We start from the raw sequence: 27142 nt of genomic DNA on the forward strand, positions 1-27142 counted from the left end.
GGGAAATGGCAGCAGGTGATGCCAGAGCTTATCTGTCCCTACACCACATCATTTTAAGGGTTCCAACCCAAGGACAAACACACCTTTGTATGGGTAATGACTTCAGCATTTTAAGACTTCTCTTCCACATTTAGTCTATTGGCATGCATCACGCAGATTATCACATCCTAGTTTAAGGCACTGCCACAGTCTACATCTCTGCCAATGCCTAATCCATTCAAGCCCCCGAATCCTACACCTAAGATGTTCCAAGGCATGAAAAGATGATGCTCCTATTGCACAAGTGTAGGTTAGTGTCCAAAAAAAGGCATCTGCATGGAGAAAACCAGGCTATACTGGCTAGCACTGACAAAATCAAAGAGACTAAAGTTCAGATCACATGAGAACATGCCAACTCTCTCCAGTAACTCGGCTCTGACCAGTTTGGATTGCCTTCTTGTTGAGATGGGTTAAAAATGGGATTTCAGAAGAGCAGTTACAATAATGATCACAATTGGTGGTCTTTGTTCCAAAATATTCCTTCAGTTCATTCAGAGTAACAGTTCTGATGTATTAAGATGATTATTTCTCACACCACATAATCAGTACACTGACCTGCTTAATTCCTACATTTCCACTTGTTCACCTCACTATCTAGCATTATGTCCACAGCTGTAGATCAGCAGAGAACTTCAGAAACAGCTGAAGCTCTTACACCTTTACACATGCATTCACCTATCTCACCAGCACTCAACTGCCAATTATGTTTTCGTACCACTTTACAAAGCAACAACACACAGTACAGAGTGGGTAATGTACATACAACTTTCTCTGGCAGGTTGTTCAGTTAACTACTTTGCTAAGTGTTAAACAAAAGTCCTGTAATATGAATAAGGAGCAACACAGATATAAGCCTTTTGCCTTCTAATTCTGTTCTTACCCAGTCAGTTTATCTTCACTGACATTATGCCAGCTCCTCCCAGAATTACACTTGAAGTCCACAGGCAGTCCTAGATTTATTTTTTTAAAAAAAAAAAACATAGACCAGTCAATACACAATTTCATGCCTCTTTAAAGAGCATTACTCGTGATACAAAAAGGATAGAATTTTTTCAAGACAACTTTCAGAGAATTTCCTCACCTGGTGAAGTATGTAAAGTATGACCAATGTAAATGACACAAAGGCTCAGAGGCAACTGGGGACAATGAAATTTCATTATAGAACATAAAATGGCTTGTAACTGCGGTGCATGCCACTTGCCCATTACTGAAAAGGTTCATTAATTCTTTAAAGGGGCTTTTCAGACACGCACTCTGACTCTGGGAAGGAAAGAGAAATCTTTTAAAGCTTATAAGCTAGACTGATGGCACAGAAAGGAATAGTAGAAGCCCCATATAAGAGCAGCAAACTGCATTTTCATTACTCTTCAGATGGAAAAGTTTGTTTACTTGTTAACTAGAAGATGAAGACTTTAGCTGCAGACTGTTACAGAAGGTAGGAGTATGCCCAATTAAGAAACCTAAGAGATGACCTTGCATGAAAGGATAAAGGCAACAATACTGTTGCTATGTTCGGTACTAGTGTACTAGGATACTCTCTTCCCCTCCCACTTCAAGAAACAGTTCTAGCAATGACATCTTTCAGTCACCAAGACTATACAACCATGGTTCTGCTTCCAGCCTCTAGAATTCACTCAACAGAGCTAACAGCTCATACCCTGATATAATCAACAAATGCAAGTGAAGAGGCTGATGTAATGTTGCTTAAACTTGTCTTTCCCTGTTAGTCTGTGAAGACTGTCTTCAGACAGGGGTCCTCAAACTTTTTAACCAGGGGGCCGGCGCACAGATGCAGTGGCAGGCAGTCATCTGCGGCTGCTTCATTTCCCCCCCCAACCCCCGGCAGGGGGTTCTGTAAATACCGGGGGCCGGACTGAGGACCCTGGGGGGCCGTATCCAGCCCACGGGCCGTAGTTTGAGGACCCCTGTCCTAAGAGGACCTCTCACAAACTGGCTACCTCTAATTTGCCCTCAACATAAAATAAACAAACCAAAAAAACCTTGAAAACCTTAACTGCCCTTAGCAATACTGTGCAACCCATTTAGTGGTCAAGCAACAGATGGGCAAAAACTTGTACAAGGTCTTGAAGACAAGAGTGCCTGACATGTAGTATATATGATTAATTATCTGATTTCAAATACCTTGATTCCTACCTTTTTTCCCCCTTTTGGAGGAAAAAGGTTTTGCTGATTATCTATTTCCAGATACTATAGAACCACTCTCCCATGAGCTGACACTGAGTGGCTGGCAGCATGAAGTCTGTTGAAGCAACAGCAGGCAGCAATTATCTGGTCTGATGAGTTCAGCATTCCAGCTTTTCTGCTCCAGAATGCAGGATTAAAAATCTTGTATTTCAGTAACAAGCAAAACAACCTTAGTCAACATCATGTTGCCTGAAAGCAAGCCCCCTCCCAAACCAGTGCAAAACACTGTACTAACTTCATTTGTGTCCATAACCTGTTTAAAGGCTGGGAAAACTAGTCTAGACATCTTTCCCTGTGAAAAAATCTAACATGTATAATAAGCTGGTTCGGTGACATACTTGGTATGGAATGCATGTTAGTTTATGCAATATAAGTGTCCTAATTATACTGATGCACTCAGAAATTGATTTTTATTTATTCTTTGATTTAATACTAAGCATCAGTTTTTCTTCATGACATCTTTCTTCTACTCCATCTGCCCTCTCTCTACTCTCTCCAAACACGGCAAGCTGGACATAAGTATTATTTGCAGAAAGAATATTACCTTCTCACATGTTGCTTGTCAGTTAAGAATCTGAAATTGTCAGCTTATGGGTATTACAGCATTGTCAAAGATACGCTGGTTTTACTTTTCGGTTCAGCTTCCAGAAAAACTGGTGAAGAAAATGGAGGTTAAGAGTTGACAAGAGATACCTGAACGCTCATCACTGGCAGAGGTTTCCTTTGGCCAATTTCTAGAAAAGAACTGTCCAGCAGATCCCTCTTCACACATTGCATCTATGCAGTTCTGTGGATTGCTGTACTTCTGGAACACAGCCACACTGGAAGAAAAACTGAGGTTAAACAAGCATCTAGACTACAGACAGTCTGATCTCCTGGCAACTCTGCCTGAAAAGCCACTAATGTCACAATAAAACTACATATTTCTGATCAAATAATACCTGGTGAAACAGCAATGTTAAAGGCTATGAACCTGTGATTGAAGAGTGAAAACATGCTTCAAGCCATCCTAAATCGAGACATTCAAATAGTGGAAGGGTTTGTATATAAAAAAAAAAATTAAAAAAATCATTAAGGAAAACGTATCAGAGGAGACACAATCAATATATACCTTCTCTCCTTTCACATCTTCCCCAGAGATAGAAATTGGAGACCACCCACTTCAAAATCCCTTTTATCTTTATAAGCAAACCCCAGTAAACCCCCAAAAGTTACATGAAAACCCATGTTTAGCTGGCATGTTTTTCACCAATGTATGTAGATCCATAGTGTACCAATAGGTAATTTCTTCCACATCTGTAAGCACTGGGCTGGGAGAGCCCCACCTGTATAGCTAAAAGCAGCAGCAGAGCTGAAACTGGACACACAGACCTGTGAAGAATACAAACGAGGCCCTAAGTTGCATATTGTTACTGCTTTGCTCAACGGGAAAAAGAAGAGAAAAACATCCTTCTTTCAATGACAGTTCAGTTACATAAGCTGCCCGTAGCAGCACTTAAGATACAACATTTTTATGATCATTTAACATTTCCAGTCAATGACTTACAGGGCAACACAGGACAGACATGTTGCTGGCAATTAGGAAGGCATTTAAAATTTGGAAAACTGGAATTTTGAAAGATTCTTTCTGATGGACAGGAAGAGGAAGGGAGACATTCAATCAACACTTTTGTGACTTCACTTCAAAGAATTCCCCTACCAAACATTTCAGTCTCCAGATTTCCTGGAGGTTTAAATACAGAGAAAGAACCAAAGACAACAATATAATGTACACCTAATCTTGCTCAGATGTATGTTACAACATAGCAAGCACAGAAAATTATTTTTTTTTTCAGAATAGCTTCTGCAATTACAAGTTGCACACCTTCATTTGTACTGGAGATATGTGAAATTGTAATAATTAGTGTAAAAATTTATGCTAGTAACCCTTAATTTCTCCACCATGATAGAACAGGATCCACACTAAAGGTGAGCTAACTTTTCACCAAAACAGAAAGCTACTTGCAAAGCCTTTTTGAGCAGCAATGAGCACCACAGAACTCCTACACATTAATTAATAATCTTTAACATATCAGTCCTCTCAGGCTATGGCGAGATTTGTGTGGCCAGCATGCTTAAGTACCGACGATGCCACATGAAAAATGCACGCTGAAGACTCTTGAATTCTGTTGCCTTGGAAAGCAGCAATAGTGAACGACAAGCAGAGATGAGACAACCCTGTGTTAAGAGATGTCCTAAGAGTCTCCAATATCAACACTGTCCAAGATACAAAACTGCAGTGCAATTATGCCCTCTTCCATTACGAAAATGTCTGAAGTACCACCACACACTCAGATTCAGGAGCACGGATATCAGACAGGCCTAAAACAGATAATGCCACTAGCCACCTCCAGAGCTTAAATACTCATCTTTCACACAGGTTACGATGAGTAAGGAATAGGAGGTCAACTTACACTACAGTTAAAGTGACCTACTCAAAGGTGGAATTTTTCTCCCTTCCAAATCTTCGGAAGCATTAAAATTTATTCAGTCATGATGTTGTTATTTATACAGGTCTCTTCTACTCAAAGTTACCTTTGAACCTATTTATCTGGATTGAATGCATCTGAACTACACAAATACCAGTGTTAGACCATTTGCACTTCCAATAGGTTATAGTGTTGCACCTAAGCAGGCTCCACATCGCTACTTACGTTTAGGCATTAAGAAACATGCTTATAATTCCGAAAACGCTTAACAAAACCATTTAATGAATGGAGTAACAATAACTAACTTATTTGCCCAAGGTCAAAAAAGTGGTAGAAGTAAAGCCAGTACTTTCAAATCTCCTGGCTCCCAGACTAATCCACACTTAACCTCACTTAATTATGAATTTATAAAAATACGACTTGCCTTTAAGTTCTCACCAAGGTGCAACAGCAGATCCCTAGAGACTCATCCTTCATGCTTTCTGTGTAGTGTGTGGAATCATGTCAGTTGAACTAATACACCATGATGGATCTTAAGGCATATCTCTGAAGGATATTACAAATACATATATATATATATATGCAAATACATATATATATTGCAAAAGGATTTCTTCTGTAGTCTTAACCCAGGACTTCAAAATAAAGAGAAGCAGTCATATTCATGTTAGCTTTGTTAGTACAGAATAAAGTCAACTTTCTTCCCCATTTACTAGTGAAAACAAACGCTATGAAATGAGTTTTCTAGCACCGTTAAATATCTCAGTACTTTCAAAGCGTTCCTACTCTAGAGAGGCTGGGATCTGCACCAATATTCACCCATGTGACATCAACTAGTTTTTCCATCCCAGGACTCAATTTGTTGAGATCAATGACGTAGAAGTAACTAATGATGACATACACTGCCATCTTGTGTTACGGTTTAGAACTGAAAAAACGTGAAAAGGATTTCACACAAACATCAGCTTGAGCTATTTCAAGAGCTTTTTTCCCCTCCCCCACAGCCACTGTCCCACATGAGAAGCCTCTCCACTTTTACAAAACTAAGATCTAACTCAGGCTGCAACAGATGCAAGCCTTCATGATCCCAAGAAACAAAGTTCATTCTTCTCCACTAACTGATGCAGGCACTTTCAATCGTACACAGTTTTGCAGAGACGGTTTGTGCTAAGTGGCATAGATATTACCTTTTATGTTTGAGATGTTATTCCTCCAGCACAAGCAAATAAATGCACAGGCTACAGTACAGCATTGACAAAAAAGCAAGGCTAAGCTATTAATCCCTTTCTCAACCTGCATCTGAAGAAGAGTAATACAAGTTGTCCGATATACATCCCTGGACTATATTTTGAGAAGTACTGTGTCATTCTCTCCTCTACAAGATGAAACTGAGGGCTCTTACCTACAGTGGCTGGGTGTAAGCCGAGCAACTATATTCTGTGTCAGCAGCACACACTGGGGTAGGAGCTCCAGGACCAACAACAGGGATGTGAAGTTGTAAATATCTCAGTGGTCTGTAGGCAACCCAACTCTACTGCTAGATCTGGGCACCACAGAGCACATGAAAGCATTCATCCATTAAACCTCCTCAAGTCCAAAGCTAAGTGTAACTACACCGTGCCTTGCAAAGCAGTCCCAAGCCCAGTGGGTGTATCACAGAAAAATATGTGTTAACAAGTAGAAGAAAGAAAAACGTGGAATGGTTCTAGAAAAGAATGTTTGTGGGCTTTAAAGCCATACTGTCCTTTTAAATACATGCTGAGTGGAAGACTGCCGTATAATTTTGGTAAGCACGGTCATCTGGAAGTAAGAAGAAAGCTTCTGATGTCTCCTTTTCAATAAATAGCACAGTATCAGGAAAACTTCTACAACGGCAACATCTTTATACAGATCAAAATCCTAAATCAGCAGTTTTCTTCCACACTTCCATTCTTCCACATCACTATATCGTTAACTGTTTACATGATAGCAGCATTGAGCCTACCTACTTCATTTCTGCACTGACATTAAACTGGAAATTTTTGTACTACCTTGGCTTTTACAAGTTACCTAAGGAAATAGAAGCATTACAGTAATACACAGAATTCACAAACTTAATTCCAGCATTCAGCAGGAGTCTTTCTTGCTCTAGCAGATAGCAATTTTTCCCATCAGGTGAGCTGGTAAACAAGAAATATGCTAAAGTTAGGTAGCATTCACTGACTGATTTTGACACAAGATGAAATTTAGTTTAGAAAACCGTTATTTTTTTGCCTGTTTCTTTTTTCCCTTTCCCCACCCAAACGAAAAAAGCAAGACACAAATATTCTGCCATACTAATGTATTCCATCTTTCAAAAAGAAAGACATGATTTTAATATTACTTAACAATATGTTAAAAAAGTAGCCAGTTAGGCTTCAGTGTTAATACAATTATACACTCTATAACAGATTTGATAGTGTGAGTACTGTTCTTTTTTAAATTTTCTCATTCTGCAAGTATTCTTACACAAGCTGGCTACAAGTCAGGAAAAAAAAAATCAAAACACAAATAGCGTAACTTGTACACTCTTAAACAGTAGATTGTGAAAGAACTGAGGAGATACTTGTCCCAGTAAGAGCCTCTTTTTCATGAAGTCATGTCAGGAGAATTCTGGAGCAGATGAAAGCACAACTGACTAGGTCCATTCCTTTGTCAGGAGTCAGAATGACAAAACATAGCTAGATGCAGAAGTGACAGGAGCCACTGCAGATGATGCAAACTAGTATTTTGGCCTCCACCCAAGCCTAAGCAATTTAAAGTCTTTGAGGCCAAGGCATTCAGAAGGAGATGGAAAAGAGCTATTGTTCCAACTCCAACGGCATACAGCTACAATCAAGTAAGTCTCACTCACAGACTACAAGCACACAAGCTAACAAATTCAGGTAGAAAGTGGCAATTTTTCAGTCCGCAAGAATTATCAGGCCAAAGGGTTCAGTGCAGATCCACACAGCACTGGGGACAAGGCAAGGCAGCACTGGCTCAAGACCAGATAAGCTCTCAGCACAGCAGGACAGGTAAGTGGAGTTGTCGTTCATTGATTCCTGCAGGGTTCCCTCCCCATATTGTGTCATTTCAATGTGCAGCAAAGGTGGTTTTTTTCAAGCTAAAATTGGACCAGTTGATGGAAAGTCTCTGCCTTGTCTGTCTGGCAGAATCCAAGCAGAATCTGAAATGAAAAAGTTAAGAGTGGAAGTATAAATGATATAGTGAAACCAATACACTTAAAATCTAATCACTGGTGTTATCCCTCTGTTTTGAAGAGGGCCTCTCATTCAGAAAGACAAAACCTCCTAAAAAAAAATACCTAAAAAAAGAAGTTACTTGTCCATCACTCAAATACATCATAAACCTGTTACTTTAAACACCACTGCATCACCAAGAGTGAGTGAATGAATTAGCAAAGAACACTGCATATTTAGCAGCACAGATACTAGCTGAATGTTAACTAGAAACAGAAGACATTGCTGTATTTACCTAAAACCTTGTTAACAGTAAGAATGAGGGGTAGGTAATGTGTAAAGCAGAAGCCCCAATAGCATGAGACGCTGCTGCTTCTCTTCTAAATACAGCAATGTTTGAGATATAGGGAAAGGAGTTTTGTTTATAATACAGCAGATCAGTAGCCCACATGCCTGGAAAAAGCACCTTTAGAACGAAAATTCACTTGTTCACCATCACTAAACAGAATTTATGGAAGAACTTCTGAAAGGTTGGCATGTTCAAGCATTTCAGTGACAGTTCACACTGAAGAACTTCATCGAGGCAACATGTAGCTTGTTTAAGCTAAAGGCTGCATGACAGCATCAAGGTAGCGCATACCTCTCTCTGCAAGGTTAACAGCTTCTGTAACAATTGAAAGCCAAAAAAAAAAGGGGAGTAGACGGGAAGAGTGAAAGAGAAAAGGTACTGAGGAAGGTTAGAACAACGACACTTGTTCTTTCCATGCCAAAGTTACAAGTAGCTTGCAAACTTAATTCTGAAGTCAGGGTGTAATTAAAAGTATCCATTTACTATGCCCTACAAAGCAAGTAGAAAAGCTGATGAAGTAACAAACTACCAGTAAACAGTATGCCTGTGGAGCTCATTACCATGGAAGGTTACTGAAACAAGTGATGTTGCTAGCCTTCTAAATACTATGTCAGAAATTATCAAGTGATAGAAAACATAAGCATTAAAGATGCCTTCACAACATTAAGTAGTTGTTATTCCCCCCTAGAAAAGCACCTACCAGGGTTTTTCAGACACCTTTTCTAAAGAGACATACATAAAAAATATTGGACAGTTACACATATTTCCTAACATGTGAAATTACAGTGAAGAGTAGATGGTACCAATTACTGAATTAATTACAAAATTAATTTAAAATAATTACAAACCAGTACAGTTAAAAGTGTTAAATCTTCATTTGGAATCATGTTTGACAAGTTGATCGCCAAACTTCAGCTACACTTCTGCAAATACAAGACACTGCTGCTTCATTTATGCTATCTAGAGTAGGAAATTGGTGAAAAGAGCTTTTCTATTGTTACAGATGCTGCCGACTTGAATGAAGCAACGAATATCCCATGAAACCCCTAACAAAGGCTTATGCTAAACCAACATTGGTACTAATATATGACACATTTCGCCTATAATAACCTACATTCTGATTTAAAAAAATCCTTTAATTGGGAGCCCTTAGAAAAATGATTTTTAAGGGCAGATTGTCCTTTTGAAAATTTCATCATCTAGTGCATCGTAACTCCATAAATAATCACAGACATATGCATTCTGTATAGTATTATAGCATGATAGCAGCATTGAGCCTACCTACTTCATTTGTGCACTGACATTAAACTGGAAATTTTTGTATTTTGTACAGCAGCACAGAGAAGCAGTTGCACTCTGTTCTTTCCAAGACTTAGACATATATTAAATCCCAGGCACACAGACTATGAAAGCTACATAAATTTAGAAAAGAAACTGAAACCCATACTGAAAGCCATTTTTTTTTTTAAAGCCTGTAAACAAATTGATTTAGTTGTTTTTTGAAATACTGCTCTTGATTCCTAAATTATTCAGTTGCAGAAACTGATTTATTTATAGCATTTCAGATTTGGCTATCATGATGAAAGGCTTACTACAAGTATTCATGGGACACTAGCACACCCAGCCACCATCGAAGAACACAAATTTGAGTAGATTTCAGTATTATGGAAGAACATGTACTACATTATTTAAACATGAGCTGTCTGCTCATATTTGAGGAATTAAAGGTAACTAATAGTGATTTGTAAATCCCAAAAATAACGAATGCACAGAAGAAAAAAGTTTCACAGGCACAGGTTCGTATTACTCTTTTTACTGTCACTGCACTAGCATCAGCGTCCCCTTTTGTTGATTAACATAAGCGACTATCCCACAGTTATACCATCTTTACTCCATGTACAGTATAAAATTCCAAACTAATAGCTCTTATAAACAAGGAAGAAAACATCATGTACAAACCTTTTTGAAGTATATGTTCTGAAATTTAAAAAAAAGTTTTATTTGTTCAACATTTAACACCTAACATCGCACCTTTTTAATATCTTATTTTTTAAAACACTGATAAGCATTTGGTCTGCATGGATAATAGAAGAAATATTAATGCAAACTTTGCCTATAGAAGAAAAAATACGTAACTAAGGATATTCTGAAAGCCTTGATGAGAACCTGAGGGACACACAGATGATTCTGGCACTCATTTCTGTATTTGTGCTACTCAGCTATGATTTGTGTCCACAGATCTACAGCTTTCGTGATTGTTACAGTATTCAGAATGTCAGCTGTAACAGGATTTGCTATGTTACAACACAGGCTCTCCTGCTACAAGTTAGTTAACACGTTGTGGGGTTTTTTAACCCATGGAATATGGGAAGAAGCAAAACAACTTTATCCGAAGGGATTACAGCACCTTACCTTTTAAAATACTCCACTTCTCGCTCTGTTTCATCCATTTCCACACTGTCTAGATCAATGTCTTTGGGAAGAAACACATCATCTACAAAGGAAAAAGGATAACATAGTATTAGATTCCATGGGGAGGGAGGAAGGAGAGAGGAAGAAGCTGCATTAAAGATCTTTTTGGAGGACTGCCTGAACTTGGTGGACTATCGATTATTCATGTTTAGACTGAATTAATATAAACTGTAATTAAGAAGACACTTCTTAAAAACCCCATGCTAGTACATCTGCTCAAGCTTTAGGTAGTTAGGAACAAGGAAGAGATGAATCAACAGCAAATTTACTCATCACATGGGTTGCAAAGGATGCCATAAACCTGGAATACACAGGAGAATGGTCAAATTACACAAAAGGCTCAATGATTCAGATAGATTTCAAGTAAACGATACTCATGAGCTGTTTGCCTTACTAACAAAAGGACAGCTTTAGAAACATTTTAAAAATGGTATTTATAAAGAAAGTGTAAATTTTTGTAGCAACCAATTTGACTATTTTCCCCTTGAAGTCTCATTTCTTACTACATATATGCTCCAATCTAATTTCTGAAGCAGCTTCATAACACATTCCAAAAAGGGCAAGACGAAGAAACTAACAGAAAAACACAGCAGGACTCTCCATAATCCTTGAGATTATGGGAACAAATGACTTCTGAACTACCAGGAATGCCTTTAGAGAAGTTGCATGTCTTTGCTGTGCAACTTACTTCTGAAGCAGCAGAAAGCCGTATAAACACGGGGCTTCTCTATACCCCTAGTTTTCTTAAGCCTCTTCATAACAAGGAGTTAAAAATTACTGGCAGAATAAACTTTCAGAAACAGAACTCACACCAAACCCAATAAATTTCACTGCCTTAACACTTTACTTAAAAATTCACTTAAAAAAAACACCAAACTTTGTTAGCCTCTTTTCATGTTCTTTCATTTACCCTAGTTCTAATTTTTTTTTCCTTAGTTCTTCTTTTGTGTCCTAGCTAATTTGGTACATCAACTCTGTATCTTTGAGAAATGACAACTAAAAGAAAAATTGTATATTATAGTATTTCTCTTGTAGTTCTAAAGTCAGAACTATTCCAAGTAGCAGTCCAGTCCCAACTCTTCAGAGAGCAGCACAATTATCTCTTTATAAATTCAGACATATATCGCTGGTTTTTCCCATTTAAGTATTAGTCTTCAGAAACTGTAACTATATTTGATTAAGCAGCAGAAAACAGCAGTAAGGGGCAGGGAGGAGGAAAAGATGCTGGAAACTACCTGCATTCTCTTACAGTAAAAACCCTCTACCACCCCCCAACTCCCTTCAACGCTTTCTCCTCCATAATAATAATAAAAAAATACTTTATTTTAAAGCTGCAGGAAGGCTCCAAATGTCTCTAGTCTTCTCTTTCTACTCCTAATTCTAGATTTTTGTCTTGCTCCAATGACTGCAGCACGTTCTTCTCAGTAAATTAAAAAAACAACTAACAAAACCCAAACATGCCACAACACAGTATGCACAAGAACTAAGGTATCAGAGAAAAGGGTTCAATGCTGTATCATTGCTTCATTGACATGAAATCGAAAACTTTGAACATAAGAGCTAAAAAGAAAGACTGGGCTGACTCAACCCAACCAAGAGACCACAAAAATAAAGTTGGGCTCTACACCTAGCACTTGCAACAACCATGAATTCAGTCTACATTTTTTATAACAACACTTAATCAACATCTTAAGTATTCTGAAACCCTGGCAGAGACTACAGAAGGATTAAGGTCTCTATTTCAATGTACTTACCAGACAGAACAGCAGTGAGAATTGCAATATTAAGTCATTTTTGTGAATGGACATTTAAATTATTTGCTGTTACCACTCAGCTACCAGGTGATCCCAGGGAAATGATCGGGTACTCCAAGCAGATAGATGTCCATACTGCACAAGTGCCATCCCAGCTGGCAGTTCCATAAGGAACCAAGCATGTGCAGGGAATAAACTTGTGCCCAAGAATGGCAGTTTGGTTAGGGTGCTGACAATGCCAGCCAGCTAGCACTGCAAGTGCTCCTCAGCTCTATTAGCTGTCAGATGTTTTCAGGAAAACAAAAAATATATGTTGGGAAGAAAATCATGCAAGTGCAGCTTATCTGAGGCAACTCGGTCTTCTAAGGTTTAATTTCTTCTGTCAGATAAATACTAAAGATATCTTTACTAGCACAACCTAATAGTCACGTGGAGAAAACACTCAATATTATCAACTATTTAACATCCCACTAAATTTTCACTCTGACAAATAAAAAATTAAATTAGTTTTCTTATTTACTCACCTACCTATTAATAAATGTAAGAAAGAAATAATTTGCACTGAGAAAATGCATATTTATGCATAAATGATCATTCTTTGGCTGCAAAATCCCCTTATTTTCCTCGCTCAAAGAATAAGACCAACTTTAGACCATACTCTTAATGCTGTGAGAGAAACTATTGCTTTTAATAAGGTCCAATATGGATTTCAGCACATTACTAAATTATTTATCTATTTATTTAAGCAAGATAGGCTTTACAGGAGACTGGCTTCCTTAACTGACACAATCATCATACAAAAGCAGCAATATACGTAAGTTCATTCATTCATTCTTTAAAAGAATCCTGCATTTCTTTACTAAAACTACATGCATGTCCTAACTGTTACAATGACAGTGAAACTGGTGTCAGGAAAACTTGAGCCATTGTTTCCCTAACTTACACTGGCGGGAATGACCGAAGATAAAAATTTCAAACAACGGTAAGAAACAACCCAACTTCTTAAACTTTCTTACACACTTACCAATGGAATTGTTGACTTTGTCCCCTTTTTTCTTCTTGTTTTTCTTGTTCTTGCCTTTTGGTTGAGGAGAATCTGCAAGTATTAGCTTATTATTTTGTTGCTGTTCACTTGGTGAGGGGGATTCACTTGTTACGGGTGCCTTCTCTTCCTTTACATGGTTCAACTGTTTTTTGTTGTTACTGTTTAATTTCTTCTCCTCTTTTTTAGGTTCTGCAAATGATGGGGGCTCTGCTGCTTTTGCTTTGGATTCTATTTGGTTTCTGGTTTTAGTCTGTATTTCAGCTGCTTTGGGGGATTCAACAGGCTTTTTCACTTGTTCAGCACATGGTTTATTTATCTGCTTTAATTTCTGCTTGCTATTTCCTTCTTTATGTTGATGCATGATATCAAGCAGAAAAGAGAGGGGCTCATGCTGCTTTACATTCCCCTCTTTCTGATAAAGCAGCTTTGAGTCTCTAGTGTTTACAGGATTGGATAGTTCACAGCCTGTCTCTGAAACCGGTCTCTGTTCTGTATGATTCACGTGTCTTGACAGTGAAGCAGAGGAGGTTTCTATCTTTTCTGATTGCTCAAGTGTACCGTTCTGAATGTCTTCGGGTGCGTTTGGGACAGTTTCCTTCACTGCCTGGCAGTTTCGAGTAAGCATGTCCACCTTCTGACAGTCTTTACTTGTCCGTTCTTTCTTCTTTTTCTTTACAGCCCGCAACTGCTGCAGTTCTTGAAGCCGTTGTAATTCTTGTTTCAGCCTCTCTTCTTCTTCTTCTTCACGCCGCCTCTGTTCCTCAAGCAACTGGTGATGCTCCCTCTCCCTGGCTTCAGCTTCAAGTCGAGCTTTTTCTTCAAGCTACAGAACAATAAAGGTTTATTGAAAGTGACAAATATTTTAGAAAGTGAAGTTTTAGGGATTATTAATACTTTTCTCTATGAATGTTATAAATCCTAGGATGTTAACATATGAACATATTTAATCCACCAGGCCATACAGGAAGCAAATAACTATTTATACAAAAGCTGCCCTTTAAAGTACATAAAAATAATTCAGTATTTGTATTGTCTATGTTTCTGTAACATATTTGACTGTTGTTCATACCAACTCTTGGTCTTCTCTTTGCTACTGCTAAACCTAACTCCACATCAAATTTTTCTACAACCACAAAAACCAGCTGATAACAACACATTGAGCTTAATCCTCAACAACCGCATGTATTACTAAGGTAACTTGGGTTTGTATTATGTTGCATGTTTTACCTGTTCTCTTGCTATGGTAGCAGAGTTGCGCTGTTTCAGTGTTCACAAACATTAGGAAAAGCAATCATTAAAAACATTTTACAGCAAAACACTAAGCACATTAAAGTTACACTTGAAATTGTCAAAAATAATAAGGATGGTATGGTTTTCTACTGTCAGTTTTAAGTTCATTAACCACATAAAACAGACACAAGGGATTTTTTTCCAACCATTATTGCAAATGCCTGAAACTTTGCTGTGCAGCATAGATCTTGCATCATTAGCAAAATGAAAGGAAGGCATACACTGAGAACTATCATGTCCATTTATTTTCTTGCACATTTAGGAGTGCTTGTATTGGATTACTTTTTCAGTTACAGAGCACACATAAAAACCCTAAGAGAATCTTCCACTTATGCTCTAACTGCATTGCAAGAGCAAAGTGAAATTTGCATTGTGAATTTTACTTATAAAATAACTCACTAAGTCCTGAGGTTGCTGAACAGTGCTAAAACATGAACATAAAGAACACAACTTGTGAACATCAGGTCTTCCAAACCCATGGAACAGTCTGAAGGAGTGTAGAATTAGTGCCAGCAAGGAAATCCACAAACGAGAAGTATTATAGTGTGGTCACACAACATGCTTACCAGAACTCAAAAAACATTCCGCTACTAATCTCATTGTGCCTTAAGTTTTATACCAAAGGCTGATACTGAACTGCAGTACAAAAAGTCAGTTTCCTGCTTGTTCAACTTAAAAAACCCAAACATATTTCCTCTATTAACTCAGCAAATACTGGTGTTTTTTAAAAAAAAAAAAAAAATAAATCACTGTTACACATTGGAGTTTTTAATAAATCTTTTTGACCGTTTCTATTTGAAAGCAACCTGTAATTTTTTCCTCCCTGTCCCCTCTCTGCAGCTTGCCACTTCACTCCAGCTTGGGATAGCCCTTCACGTCATCACGTGGCACAGCACTTAACCTCTTTCAGTGAGGACAGCAAGGTGCCTGCTGCAATCATTCTAAAAATACTAAATCTCTACTATTCCTTTCTCTTAAAAGCACTGACCTTACGTTTCTTGGCTTCCTACAGAGATACTTTATCATAACCTTTATACCAATACAGAAACACTAAGTTCTCTAACTTCCACCGCTGTTATATGTCAATTCTACAAAACAGTCAAATGCTTAACATTTCTCAACACTTCCAAATAGCTTTCTAAAGTGTAGGAAATTCCAGTACAAATCAACCAAATACATGATAATGACATTGTGAGGAATCTTCCCAGTCTACTACATAGATTCCTCAGGTAGCATCAGAACAGGTAGAGCTAGCTGTGTATATACAAACGGGCGGTGTACCACAAACTACACAGAAGCCAATTATACCAATATCATAAAGTCAGTGTACAGCACTATACTTACAGAGTGCGCACAGATTCAAAAACATGAGGTCTAGGATAAATCTACTTTTATGTCTTACCTTTCTTTGCTTATGTCTGGCTCGTTTGGCTGCCCGAGAACTGCTTACTGGTTTGGTTTCAGAGCTGTTTATAAATTGTAGCAAGTCTTCCACCTTTCGATGGTCAACAACACTTTCCCTTTCAGAGATCTGATCTGGTTTCTTCGGCTGTTCCTCCTTTCTTTTTGTTAGACGTAAACGAAGCTTTTCTCGCATCTCTGCATAATTTCTGCTGGTTGGTGCAGCTGGAGGCTGAAGGACAAATATCTAGTGATTAAACTATAAAAATTTCACTGACTTAATACTTTGAGATTTTGACATTTCTGACCTGCAAATAGCTGGGAAGGTCTAAACCTGAATAACAAACTCTTTATTGTTTGTATGTGTACCTAAAGAGAGGCAACAGAACTCATCAGACTTGGTGCTAGCTTGTCAACTGTATTTTCCAACCAAAAGGATGTCTCTTCTTGCAAGGGAATGACAAGTAAGAAGACAAAGTTACCTCTTTAAAAGCAAAGAGATTTCCATATTCTCTTGTGATTGGTATACCACATTTGAAAACTTGAAGGGAGCAGGCATTTGCTGCTGTTTCCATTTTATATTAAGTCTGTTTCAGAGTTTGGGCTACACAGGCCTCTGGGCTGTAACTGTGAAGGCTGGATTACCCTGCACTGAAGCATGCCAGCATACCCTCCAGCAGAGTCGCATCAATAACTTGTTAACACTGCTGCAAGGCGAATCCTTGCGTCTTGTTTCATATCTGTATTCCCAGCCACTGCTCCTGCATCTCAACTCCTCATTCCTCCCTCACTCCTGCTGCCTTACCCTCTCCCCTCCTGCACCAGATCTAATGCCCATCTGTTTGGAGCTATACCAGTTCAACTCATTAAACCAACAAAACTAAGCCTATTAAAAAATCCTTAAAAGGATTTTAACAGGCCTGTTGCCTGTTAAATATGGCTTTAGGTACACACACAAACTTAAAAATCCTGTACTATTCTGCCACTTCAGCAAAATGAGTAACTTACTGTGCCATCAGACAACTAACAAAGACAGATCAATCATGGACACATCCCCTCCCTACCCCTTTCAGCCACAGGGCAGGGGCTTTTAATTCACTTCAGGCCCTACGATGAAACTGTATTTGTTCAAATACAGGGCCAGTAAGTTAAGCTTTTACTTGAAATAAGAAAAAAAAAAAAAAAAAAAAGGCCAGATACACATTGTACTAGTTAACTGATTATTAAAACGGACTACACAGATTTAGAAATGAGGCCAGCAGGAAAATTAAATCTTAAGTTAAGAAAAAAAAAATATGTGGCCACTTAACAGCTTTTAGCATTTCATTTGTGCAAATGAAAAGACATGATTACAAGAAGTCACTAGACATGTTACTAGTATGAAATTAACTTAAGGGCTATACGAAGTGTTAAGTAGTAAAATACAGAACATAAAGGAAAAGATTTTGTATAACCTGCATGCTTTAGAACTTAATAGTTTCCTCAAAACACCCTTTAAATACAAATACAACTGAGTGCCTATCAAGATGTACCAGTAAAGAAAATGCTTTGCAATACTGAAGACAGGGAAAATGTAGTTTGGGTTTTCCTCTGATAAAGTGTAATTTAGAATTACACTGCCTAAGTTCTAGGTAAGAATAGTTTCTTTTTTAAAAAAACAACAAACAACATAAATACTTTGAGGATTGCTGTTTTGACAGATGGGAGAATGGTTCATAAATTGCCACAAACATTTTAAAAAATGTCCTATATTAAATGTATTTTTACCCAGATTTGTGGCTTATTCATAATTACACTACTACAGATGACTGCATGAATTTTGAAAAGTTATTTAAATGGCTCAATGTCCCTGTTTGCAGTTTCAATCAAACATGGTATCTACTAATCAAGTCAGTTGCTTCCTAAATCTTTTAGTAACTTTTATTACTGTTGAACTGCATTGAAGTGGAAAGGTTTGTTCCAATTCTCCAATTCAAAGAGGAAAATTATTCTAAGCAAGCTCCTTTTTACTACTTCTGTTGAGTAAACTCCAATGCCACCCCCCCTTAATTGCAGTCTGATAAATCACATGAAATCAAGGATGAGTAAACAATAAAGAAATCACATAAAACCAATTTAAAATCCAATAACTTACTCCTCCATGGCCGAAGAACTCACAGTAACAGCAGTCACAGTATTTGCCTTCCTTCTGATTTGTGGATGTTGAGGTACTGGAGCTATGCTCTGAACAGCTGTCTTCATCTTGACTCTCCTCTCCATCATACTGTTGATGATCATACGTGTTACTGTTCTCACAACGATGGCCCTCACAATCAGGATCACTATATTAAATTAAGAAAAAGCTTGTAAAAACTCTAATTATAATCAGTAAGAGAAAACTGAGAAAAACATATACAGTTATTGTACATCTACCAGCAACAATGACTCTCAGACTGGGCTATAAGCCACGAGTGATGCATCAGATCCTTGCAGATGCATCCAACAGCTTGCAAATGGACATGCTCAAAACCAAGCAGCAAGAGAAGATTATACATGGGTAAGTGATTTATAAGAACTCATTTAGTGACTCACTGAACAAGTAGCCTAGAGAATGAGTTTCACAACTGTTCTGCCTGAATTTAAACAGGTAAAACAGTTTCAGAGGTAGTGATTCTAGCTTTTTTTAAATGAAATGGTTTTGAAACTGGTACCCATCTCATCACTTGCGGTCTGAAGAGAGCTCTGCAGTTACTCAACTAATTTCTAAAACCTCCTGGGTTTAGGTAAGATTTTCTAGCTCTTGGCTTAAATAAAAAAATTCAAGGTCAGCTAAAACCGAAGTGTTTCCATTACCCTGTTTGCACCTTTGTTTTCAAGGGGAAATACTAGTGCGTCTCTTAAATACACAGCAGTTTATTCCCTCCATGGCTCTGTGTAACTGTGCACTCAACATATCTACTGTCCGGTTTTTCAAAAACTGATGTGATCTTGCTTCAAAAGAAAAAATATTTTTTAAAAAAACATTCCTCTAGCATTAGTATTTCTTTCCTTTTATGTTAGAAAGGTGAAAGCAGGCCATAATCTGTCTTATCTGCAAAATATATGTGAATCTTCTTTCTTGATCTTGCTTCTCTCTCCCCTCCCCGTAAGTCTTTCAAGAATTAGCAACCAGGACAGAATGAAAAGTTCTGCAACTTCAGTATCCTAGTTAGGAAAAAGGCATGCAGAACTGTTGCACATAACAGGAGATACCACCAGTCAGTACAAATGCTCTGACTACTCAGTTTGAGCAGCTCTTGCATCACTGTTTCTTGCCTGTTGAGAGTTAGCATTACAGGGCCCAGCAGCTTGGTGGCACACTATGTGCTAGGGGCAACAGATACAATCCCATAGAAATCAAGGCTTCATTAACTCTGCTGCTCAGTCACTACACAGAAAGGCTAGAGCACAAAGCAGTTTTTCCCCATTATAGATATCACTGATTCATGTAGACTGCAATAATTGCTTCTGGGTTCTCTCCCAGTTCATTCCTTATGAGATAATGTTACCACGTTAGCACCTGGAGATGATGACAGAAGTTGGATTTCTATTGTGTTAAATAATCTATATTAAATTCTCTCCCTGCACTAGGTAAGAAAGTTTCTTTACGAAACTGCAGTATTTCTGAAGCATGAAAGAACAATTACATGTTTTGTGTTATCAATAAAAACAGTTGGTAACAGAAATAAGGATATTCTTAGAAGCACTTCAGGTATGCAGTTACAGAACTCTGCCTAAATCTCACATCATCTTCTGCTAACTACTGCAATAGCCAGGAGACTACACTCGTAGCAACCATGACCACAGGCCTACAAGTCACCAAGTACTTACAGCCATGACTTAACTGCTCTTCTGTTATACCTGCGCTCTTCAGACATATCAAAGAGTTGGCGCCATTGTCAGTCTGCCACAATACATAACACTACCAGAAGACAGCCCTACCAAGCTCCTCCTAAACTCCAAAACCTTTGAAAAACTTCGGGTATCTGAACACCCTTCCACACTACAACCACTGGTGGGACTAATGCCTAAGAAGTCTTAAGTGTAGTCCGGAAAATGTGTTACTATATGTCAGATTTCAAGACCACACATGACCTTTTTATAGTTTGAGCTAAACCTGTCTACAGACTCTTTATTTTCACAGCTTTTCACTCCTACTTGCCATGTAATGCCAAAATGACAGAAAACAGATATAATATACAGCAGGTTTTTGCCTCAGCAGCAGCAATCACTACTGGCAATGACAGAGTATGAAAGAATAGAGCCTGACTTACTTATCCCAGGTCACATTTCTACAAGTGAGCAAACTTTTGTTTATAAGTCTCTAAACTCAGCAACTAGATTTTGCAGCCGAAATCGTATTTTTGAAGTTTCACACCAAGTTACATACTAAGTATCTGAACTCTGTCTCACTTGCTGAGCACACATTTCTTTCACACTACAACCACTGGCAAAAGAGAAGATGCATACGTATTTTAATTCCCCTTCTACTGTAAAAAAAAACAAACAATAACAACAAACTCACCTGCAGACACTTGGTGGGGCACTTACAGAGCTGTCTGTGGTTGAAGTAGGAGGCGCAACTGTAGTAGGACAAAGACCTGAATGAGGATCCACAAATCCAGGGGCTGTTGCAGCAGTTTTGGGGAAAGAAGGAGCAGCAAGATTTGGAAGATGTGGTGTAGAGGCTGGAGACAGTGCAGCAGGAGAAAGAGAAGGAAGGGATGCTAAACTGGTAGGACTATTTCGTGGTGCAACTGGTGCTGAATGTCTATGGTCCTCTTTATTAATATTGTGGAACACTTCACCTACATTGGGGGAAAAACAAACCACTTAAAATCAATAATAACTAATATATCTGCAATAACTACCCAAACAATCATACGAATTGCTGGAAGTTCTCAGCTTCAGTAAAAATCAGCAGTATTTCAACACCTTTCTATTACTAGTTCCAAACCCTAACATCAAGATATTTTACAAAGTTCCTTAATCCAGGAGTACAGAGACTAACTCAAGAGTAAGAACAACAATTAACGAAAACCACTAAGACACGTAACATTACTAAAATAAACAGACATAAACCTTTATGGTTAGCTACCTGTACTTGGGGCAGTCACTAAGCTGTATGTGAATTACAAATCCTTACCTATCGATGAAGGTCTCTTGGATGATACTTTGAATTGGTTGCTGCTTGACTGCACTGTAGTTGCTGTGCAGGAGACAGAAGAAGTGGCAGAAGAGGTTGCCATGACAACTTTATTAGCTTCCATAAAGGCATCCTGGAAATTGTACAGACATTTCTTCTTTGCAGCATTTTTTTTCTCCTTGCTATCAGTAACTGCTGTTGCTTCATTGCTAGATGTAGTAGGAAGTGCTTCGGGTCTTATTTCTGAGAGTGCTGGTGCTAATATATCACTCCCTTCAATTGAAGCACACACAGAAATTAAGAATCACAGAATTACAAAATTTTCTTTATGGCATTTAGAATTAAACGTTCAATAAGTTATATGCCGACAAGCAAGGATATACTGTTAGTGTTGGCTTTGTAGGATTAGTGATCCTTCTTTCCTCCTCCCTCTCCCCAAAATAACATAGCTGTAACAAGGTGCTAAGAAGTCTCAGAGCAGAAGTCACAAACTTGAAGTTAAAATTTTAAGAACAGTATTGTGTTAACAAGTAGCAAAAATGCTACCGATAACTTCATCCATGTATCATTTTAAGATTAAAATCAGTCCACCATTTACATGTTAAGTATATAAGCTTCAACATCTTAAGTCCAGGTTAGCTGTGCAACAATTACAAGCAGGAGCAACATAGCTTTTGGAACACCTATCCCTAACTACATTAGTAAATGGATGAGCTGTCCTACTGGGGAAGTTTTCTGGATGTTTTTAATACTTTTCCTTTTAAATATCACTGTAACAGCATGACACAAGTTAGCAGCAGATCAGTCTGAAAAAAGCCAACACACAAATCTGAGCTTCCTCTTTCATTCAAGTAAAAAATAAAATAAAAAAAAAAAAGTGTTTTCATCTTTGCTACATTGCAAATGGAAAGATATTTCTCTCTCCACACTGTTGTTTCTCTTCTATTCTCTTTCACTTTAACCACTAGTGTTTTCAAAGGCTTCCTGGGCTAAAGTAATCTTTTGCTCTATTTATGCCTGTCTTTTTGAATGACAATGCAGTTATCTCTGCACGTTATAAGACACTGCAGCATGGAGTACCATGTGACCAGTGCTCTTACAAACCTGTAGAATAAGAGCAGGCCTTTGTGGCAGAAGATTAAAAGTTATTTAAGTTTCCCCTTAATTCCCATTTCTGTGCAAACTGGAACTTCTGAAGACAAAAATACCTCTACAATGACTGTAGGTGAAAAACAGCATGCTATTCTTTTGCCTTTAGCATCCCTTCTCCAATACCTAAGAATTTATTTTTCAATTTTCAGCCCCACTGGAGTAGAAATGGCAGCAAATCTCTGTCAGAATCCCATCTTATAAAACCATGATGATGAAACCTACCACTCCTGGAAACAAGTGCTACAAGTCCATTTCAAAACATAAGGCTTTTAACTAGTCAGTGTGAAGTAGTAATAAACCCTCACCAGGAACTGTATCAGGCAAAAACGTAGCAGGATTCCAGTTCTTGTCATTCATCATCTCTGATCCCCAAAGACTTATAAATTTAGAGCTATTCCAATCTGGAGTGCTCCCAAAGCAGCTTGGATAAATATGATCTTGGAGAGATGCATTGAATACTTGATGCTTGTTTGTATGATTCTGAACTGGAGCTGGCGGTAATGCCTATAAAAAATAAAGTGTGTTTTCCTCATTAATATTCTGTTTGCTTACACAGTCACTCCAACAGCAATATTCAAATCATAGTGTTTCAATTGTGAAAGGCATTATAAAAAGCATAATAAACAATATTTCCCAGAGTGATATAAAGACTGGTTTGTTGATTTTTAAAGCAGATAATACATTACGCAGATTGTATGTACATGTATATATTTTATAATCACAAACACTGCTTTGAGATTCTGCTGATGAATACAAAAAGTGTTCTCCAAAAATACTTGGATTAATATCTATTGATATTGATCTATCATCATTTTTAATTAAAAACAGTATTTGTATGAACACAGAACTTGTTAGGAATTATTACCTTTCAAAGCCTAAGCTGCCAAAACCAATATTCTGTGACATGATAATTCATTACCACGTAAGACAATTGTGATAAACGGTTTATGAATACTTCAGGATTGAAAATAAGTACAGTAGAAAAAGAAATAAAACACATTATGTGAAAACATAATTTTAACATTGATAATATTCTTCTGCTTTTTCATCTCTAAGTATTAACAGGTTCCTGACTTAAAACTTAACAGGCAAGGAATACACCCTTTTACTTTAAAAATTGGGGAAAAAAAACCCAACCCAGGAACACACACTTTTGCTTGTTTTACAGAGGCAAGTTGTACTGGCTTACCCCATTTCTCCTAGCTGAAATATTTTATTCACATTCTAAAATTAACTTTCTCCTAGGGACCTTGTGCAATGCAAACATTATATTCAATTACTGTCACCTTTAAAAAAGCCAAGGAAAAGTGAGTTCTATTTTCACACTAGATGTGGTGCAATGAAAAGCTACACAGAAGTAGATATAGATATTAAAAATATCAGCTGAGTCCAGTGACATTTCAGACATGAAAGTCTAAACACTCATGGCCAAGCAAGCTACTTGCATACCCCTGTCTCCTTTTTCTATACAGAAGGATTTTCATTATCTAACTAATGGTGAAGGTGGGAGGGGCTGGAATACCCTGCCTTAAAGAAAACTCATATACATGAGTACAAAGGAACACTTCACAGGGCAGAACAGCCTATCCATGATGAACCAAGCCTGATCCAACAGGGCTGGCTTATTAGCTCATTCACTACCAGCTCTACTGAATTCAGCTGGCTCTTTAAAGGTGAAAACTCCCTAAAGCTTCAGCTTCCACATATGTCTTTCCAACTCCAGCACAACATAAACACATGGAGCTCAGCTGGTTCAGGTGCTGTGCCGGAGTTAATAGATCTGGCCTGCATTACAAAGCCACTCTAGTGCTAGCAACGTGCTACTCTGCATGGGGCTTCTGGTGCAGCCTTGACAGCGTGCTGCAGATGTTCTGCTACACAAAGGTCTTCTGAAAGGGAAGACAGCAGAAATCAGGAATGGGAGCTTGAGTAGACTGCTCTAAGAGATGCAAGAGGAGATCTGGAAAGATGGCAGAAGGTAGGTACAGCAATGAGGGGTTTGGAATGCCATCCTACAGGAATGGCAGTAGGCTGCTGAGAAACGGCAGGCTGGCATACTGCACTTACAGAACTGATGCACTGCAACAGAGATAAGCAACAGACACCAATAAGACAGGAAAAAACTAAGTGAATGTTAAGGAGGACAGTAACAGTAAGTAACAGCCATCTTCGTCAACTCTCCTTGCAACCACAGGACCACTGGACCACATGGAAGGGAGATGACAGGAATATGTATATAGTGACCAAAGGTTTTGCTGCTTTCAACAGCACCCACAGTTTGACTGATTTAAATAGTATGTGAAACCACCACATTAAAAGTATTTCTTGCAATTGACTTATACTTCTGAACAGCTGTCACCTGGTCCTAATCCTTCTTCCATATCTTTCTCTTGTTTATTACTCACGAGTTTTGGGTCAAAACAATTTTGCAGAACCTGCAAAAAAGTAAGTTCTCTCAAAGCACAAAAAACCCCCTTACAGATTCCTACGCTTCAGTTCCCCCCCCCCCCCCAAAACTCAAACAAAACCCCCAAACCTCACAAATTAAAATCACTACCATTTTTAATTAGAAGCCTCAGAATATTATTGCCAAAATGGAATATTAAATTTTGACCTTCAATAGAAATGAAATGAAGAGTTCATTAGTCCTATTACACTGACTGAAGTCCTATCACTGCTACCACCATTCAAGACTCATTTGACTCCACATGCTTTCTAATCCCAGTAAGGAAATGATCAGTCTTCCTGACAAAAGCTACCCTTCGCTCTCCTGTATGAACCTTCCACCAGTTCTGAATCTGTCCTGTTCCCTACCCATCACTATTCCCTCCAAGAGAACAACTATAAACAGACCACAACTTAAAGCAATTTTCATGGTTTCACTGATACTTGGTCATGCTGGTTTATACACACATACAGTATTTTTCCTGGGATGTGGATGCATTCATCTCCATCAGGCTTACCTTATTGTGTGTAAAGGGAGAAGCTGTATACAAGGTGGGATGGATAAGGGGACGAGGCAGATGAGGAATTGTATGCAATGGTATATGTCCATGGATATGAGGATAAAGATGAAGTGCAGGATGCGCAGGTTTTTCAGGATTCATAAACTGGTGGCCAGCAGGCAGGCGTCCAGTTGCAAGTGCAGAGGCTGTTAAACCTGAGGCTTCTTGTTTGCAAACATGACATTCACAAGCATTTGGACCTTGGTCAGCCTGTAAGGGAAAAAAAATAATTCAATCTACTCTACAGTAAAATCAGCAATTTCCCCCATCCTTTTTTCTTAGTAATCATCAGTTATTTCATTTTGCATACATCAATTAATATTTTCAGAGAATGCACCAATTAATATTTTCAGAGAATGCACCAATTAATATTTTCAGAGAATGCACAGAATTCTTTCATCTAATACAAACAGAAAAACCTTGTAGTGGAAGAGAAGCACTATTGGAGGGTTTTTATCTTAGTTAAGAAAAGAATGCCCTAAAGATTGACAACATTTCATACTATACAGACATTTAACGTCCACTGTCGTTGACAACAAGCAAGATACTGATACAAATAATCAAGAACAGACAGAAATAGGAACCTTGACAGTATTTGATCGTTACTAGGAACTAATTACCCCTCTACAAAAAAATCAAATGGGATGATTATTTCCCAAACACATGGATAAACAGTATGAGTAGAAAATAGTAATGTGTTCATTAGCTGATAAACTTGGAAGCAGTCCTGAATGGCACTAGGCAGAGCCCTGCCAGCAAATCAAAGGAGGTGATCTTTCCACTCTGCTCAGCACTAGTGAGACATACCTGGGGTGCTGGGTACAGTCCTAGGCTGCCCAGTACAAGAAAGACGTGGTGAGTCCAGTGAAGGACCACAAAGATGGTTTAGTTCTTGGAGCATCTATTGCACAAGAAGAGGCTGAGAGAGCTAGGACCATTCAAGCCTCAAGAGAGATGTCTCAGGGGGATCTTACCAGAGTGTGCTTCCTGACTGGGCAGGGAAGAGGAAAGACGACAGCCAGACTCCTCTTAGTGGTATCCCATGAAAGGACAAGAGGAAACAGGCAGACTGAAATACAGGAAATTCCACTCAAAGTGTTTATTTTTGAGAGTGGTTGAACACTGAAACATGTTACCCTCAGCAGTTCTGGAGCCTCCCTCCTTGGTGATACTCAAAAACCTGACCAGACAGTGCTGACCAACCTTCTCTAGATGACCTTGCTTTTAACAGGAGGGCTGAACTAGACTGTCTGCAGACATCACTTCCAAACTCAAATATTCTGTGACTGTGTGAAGCAGACATTTCTCCTGACAAATTTCATAATCACATCAACCATGAAAAATTCCATGCTTTCTTAGAACTTTTTACTGCTCTCAAAGTATCAATAGCCTCTGTTGTCTCAAAAGGATTCAAGACTTTGGAAGAAAAGCAGCCCAGGAACGAGCAGCTTCGCTTCCCTCTCCCAACTCGGTACTTCTTCCTGCCATTGTCACCTGACATTTCAGTGGAAGATAATTTTACCAGAAGCAACACCAGGAACAGTTCCCAACAGCTATTTTTCCCAGCAACGTGGAAGTACATATTTTTCCAAAAAACA

General features: G+C 38.3%; 1 protein-coding gene across 3 annotated transcripts in view; it reads right to left on the minus strand.

Moving 5' to 3' along the window:
• Positions 1–900: 900 nt before the first annotated feature.
• The window catches only part of FAM193A (family with sequence similarity 193 member A), a 90450-nt gene continuing 64208 nt past the window's right edge, over positions 901–27142 (minus strand). For 2 of the 3 annotated variants that reach the window (XM_056339755.1, XM_056339747.1), the window contains 10 exons: positions 25503–25754; positions 22845–23043; positions 21388–21660; positions 20767–21049; positions 18358–18544; positions 16225–16455; positions 13512–14355; positions 10674–10755; positions 2938–3065; positions 901–989 (listed from right to left, as the gene is read on the minus strand). In XM_056339755.1, the coding sequence (XP_056195730.1) occupies positions 916–989; positions 2938–3065; positions 10674–10755; positions 13512–14355; positions 16225–16455; positions 18358–18544; positions 20767–21049; positions 21388–21660; positions 22845–23043; positions 25503–25754 (2553 nt within the window). In that variant the 3' untranslated portion in view covers positions 901–915. Of the gene's footprint in view, positions 990–2937; positions 3066–7017; positions 7900–10673; positions 10756–13511; positions 14356–16224; positions 16456–18357; positions 18545–20766; positions 21050–21387; positions 21661–22844; positions 23044–25502; positions 25755–27142 lie in introns of those variants that run through there. The other variant, XM_056339765.1, reaches the window with a different exon arrangement.

This window comes from Falco biarmicus, chromosome 1, assembly GCF_023638135.1.
Source record: "Falco biarmicus isolate bFalBia1 chromosome 1, bFalBia1.pri, whole genome shotgun sequence".
In the NCBI taxonomy this organism is placed as follows: Eukaryota; Metazoa; Chordata; class Aves; order Falconiformes; family Falconidae; genus Falco; species Falco biarmicus.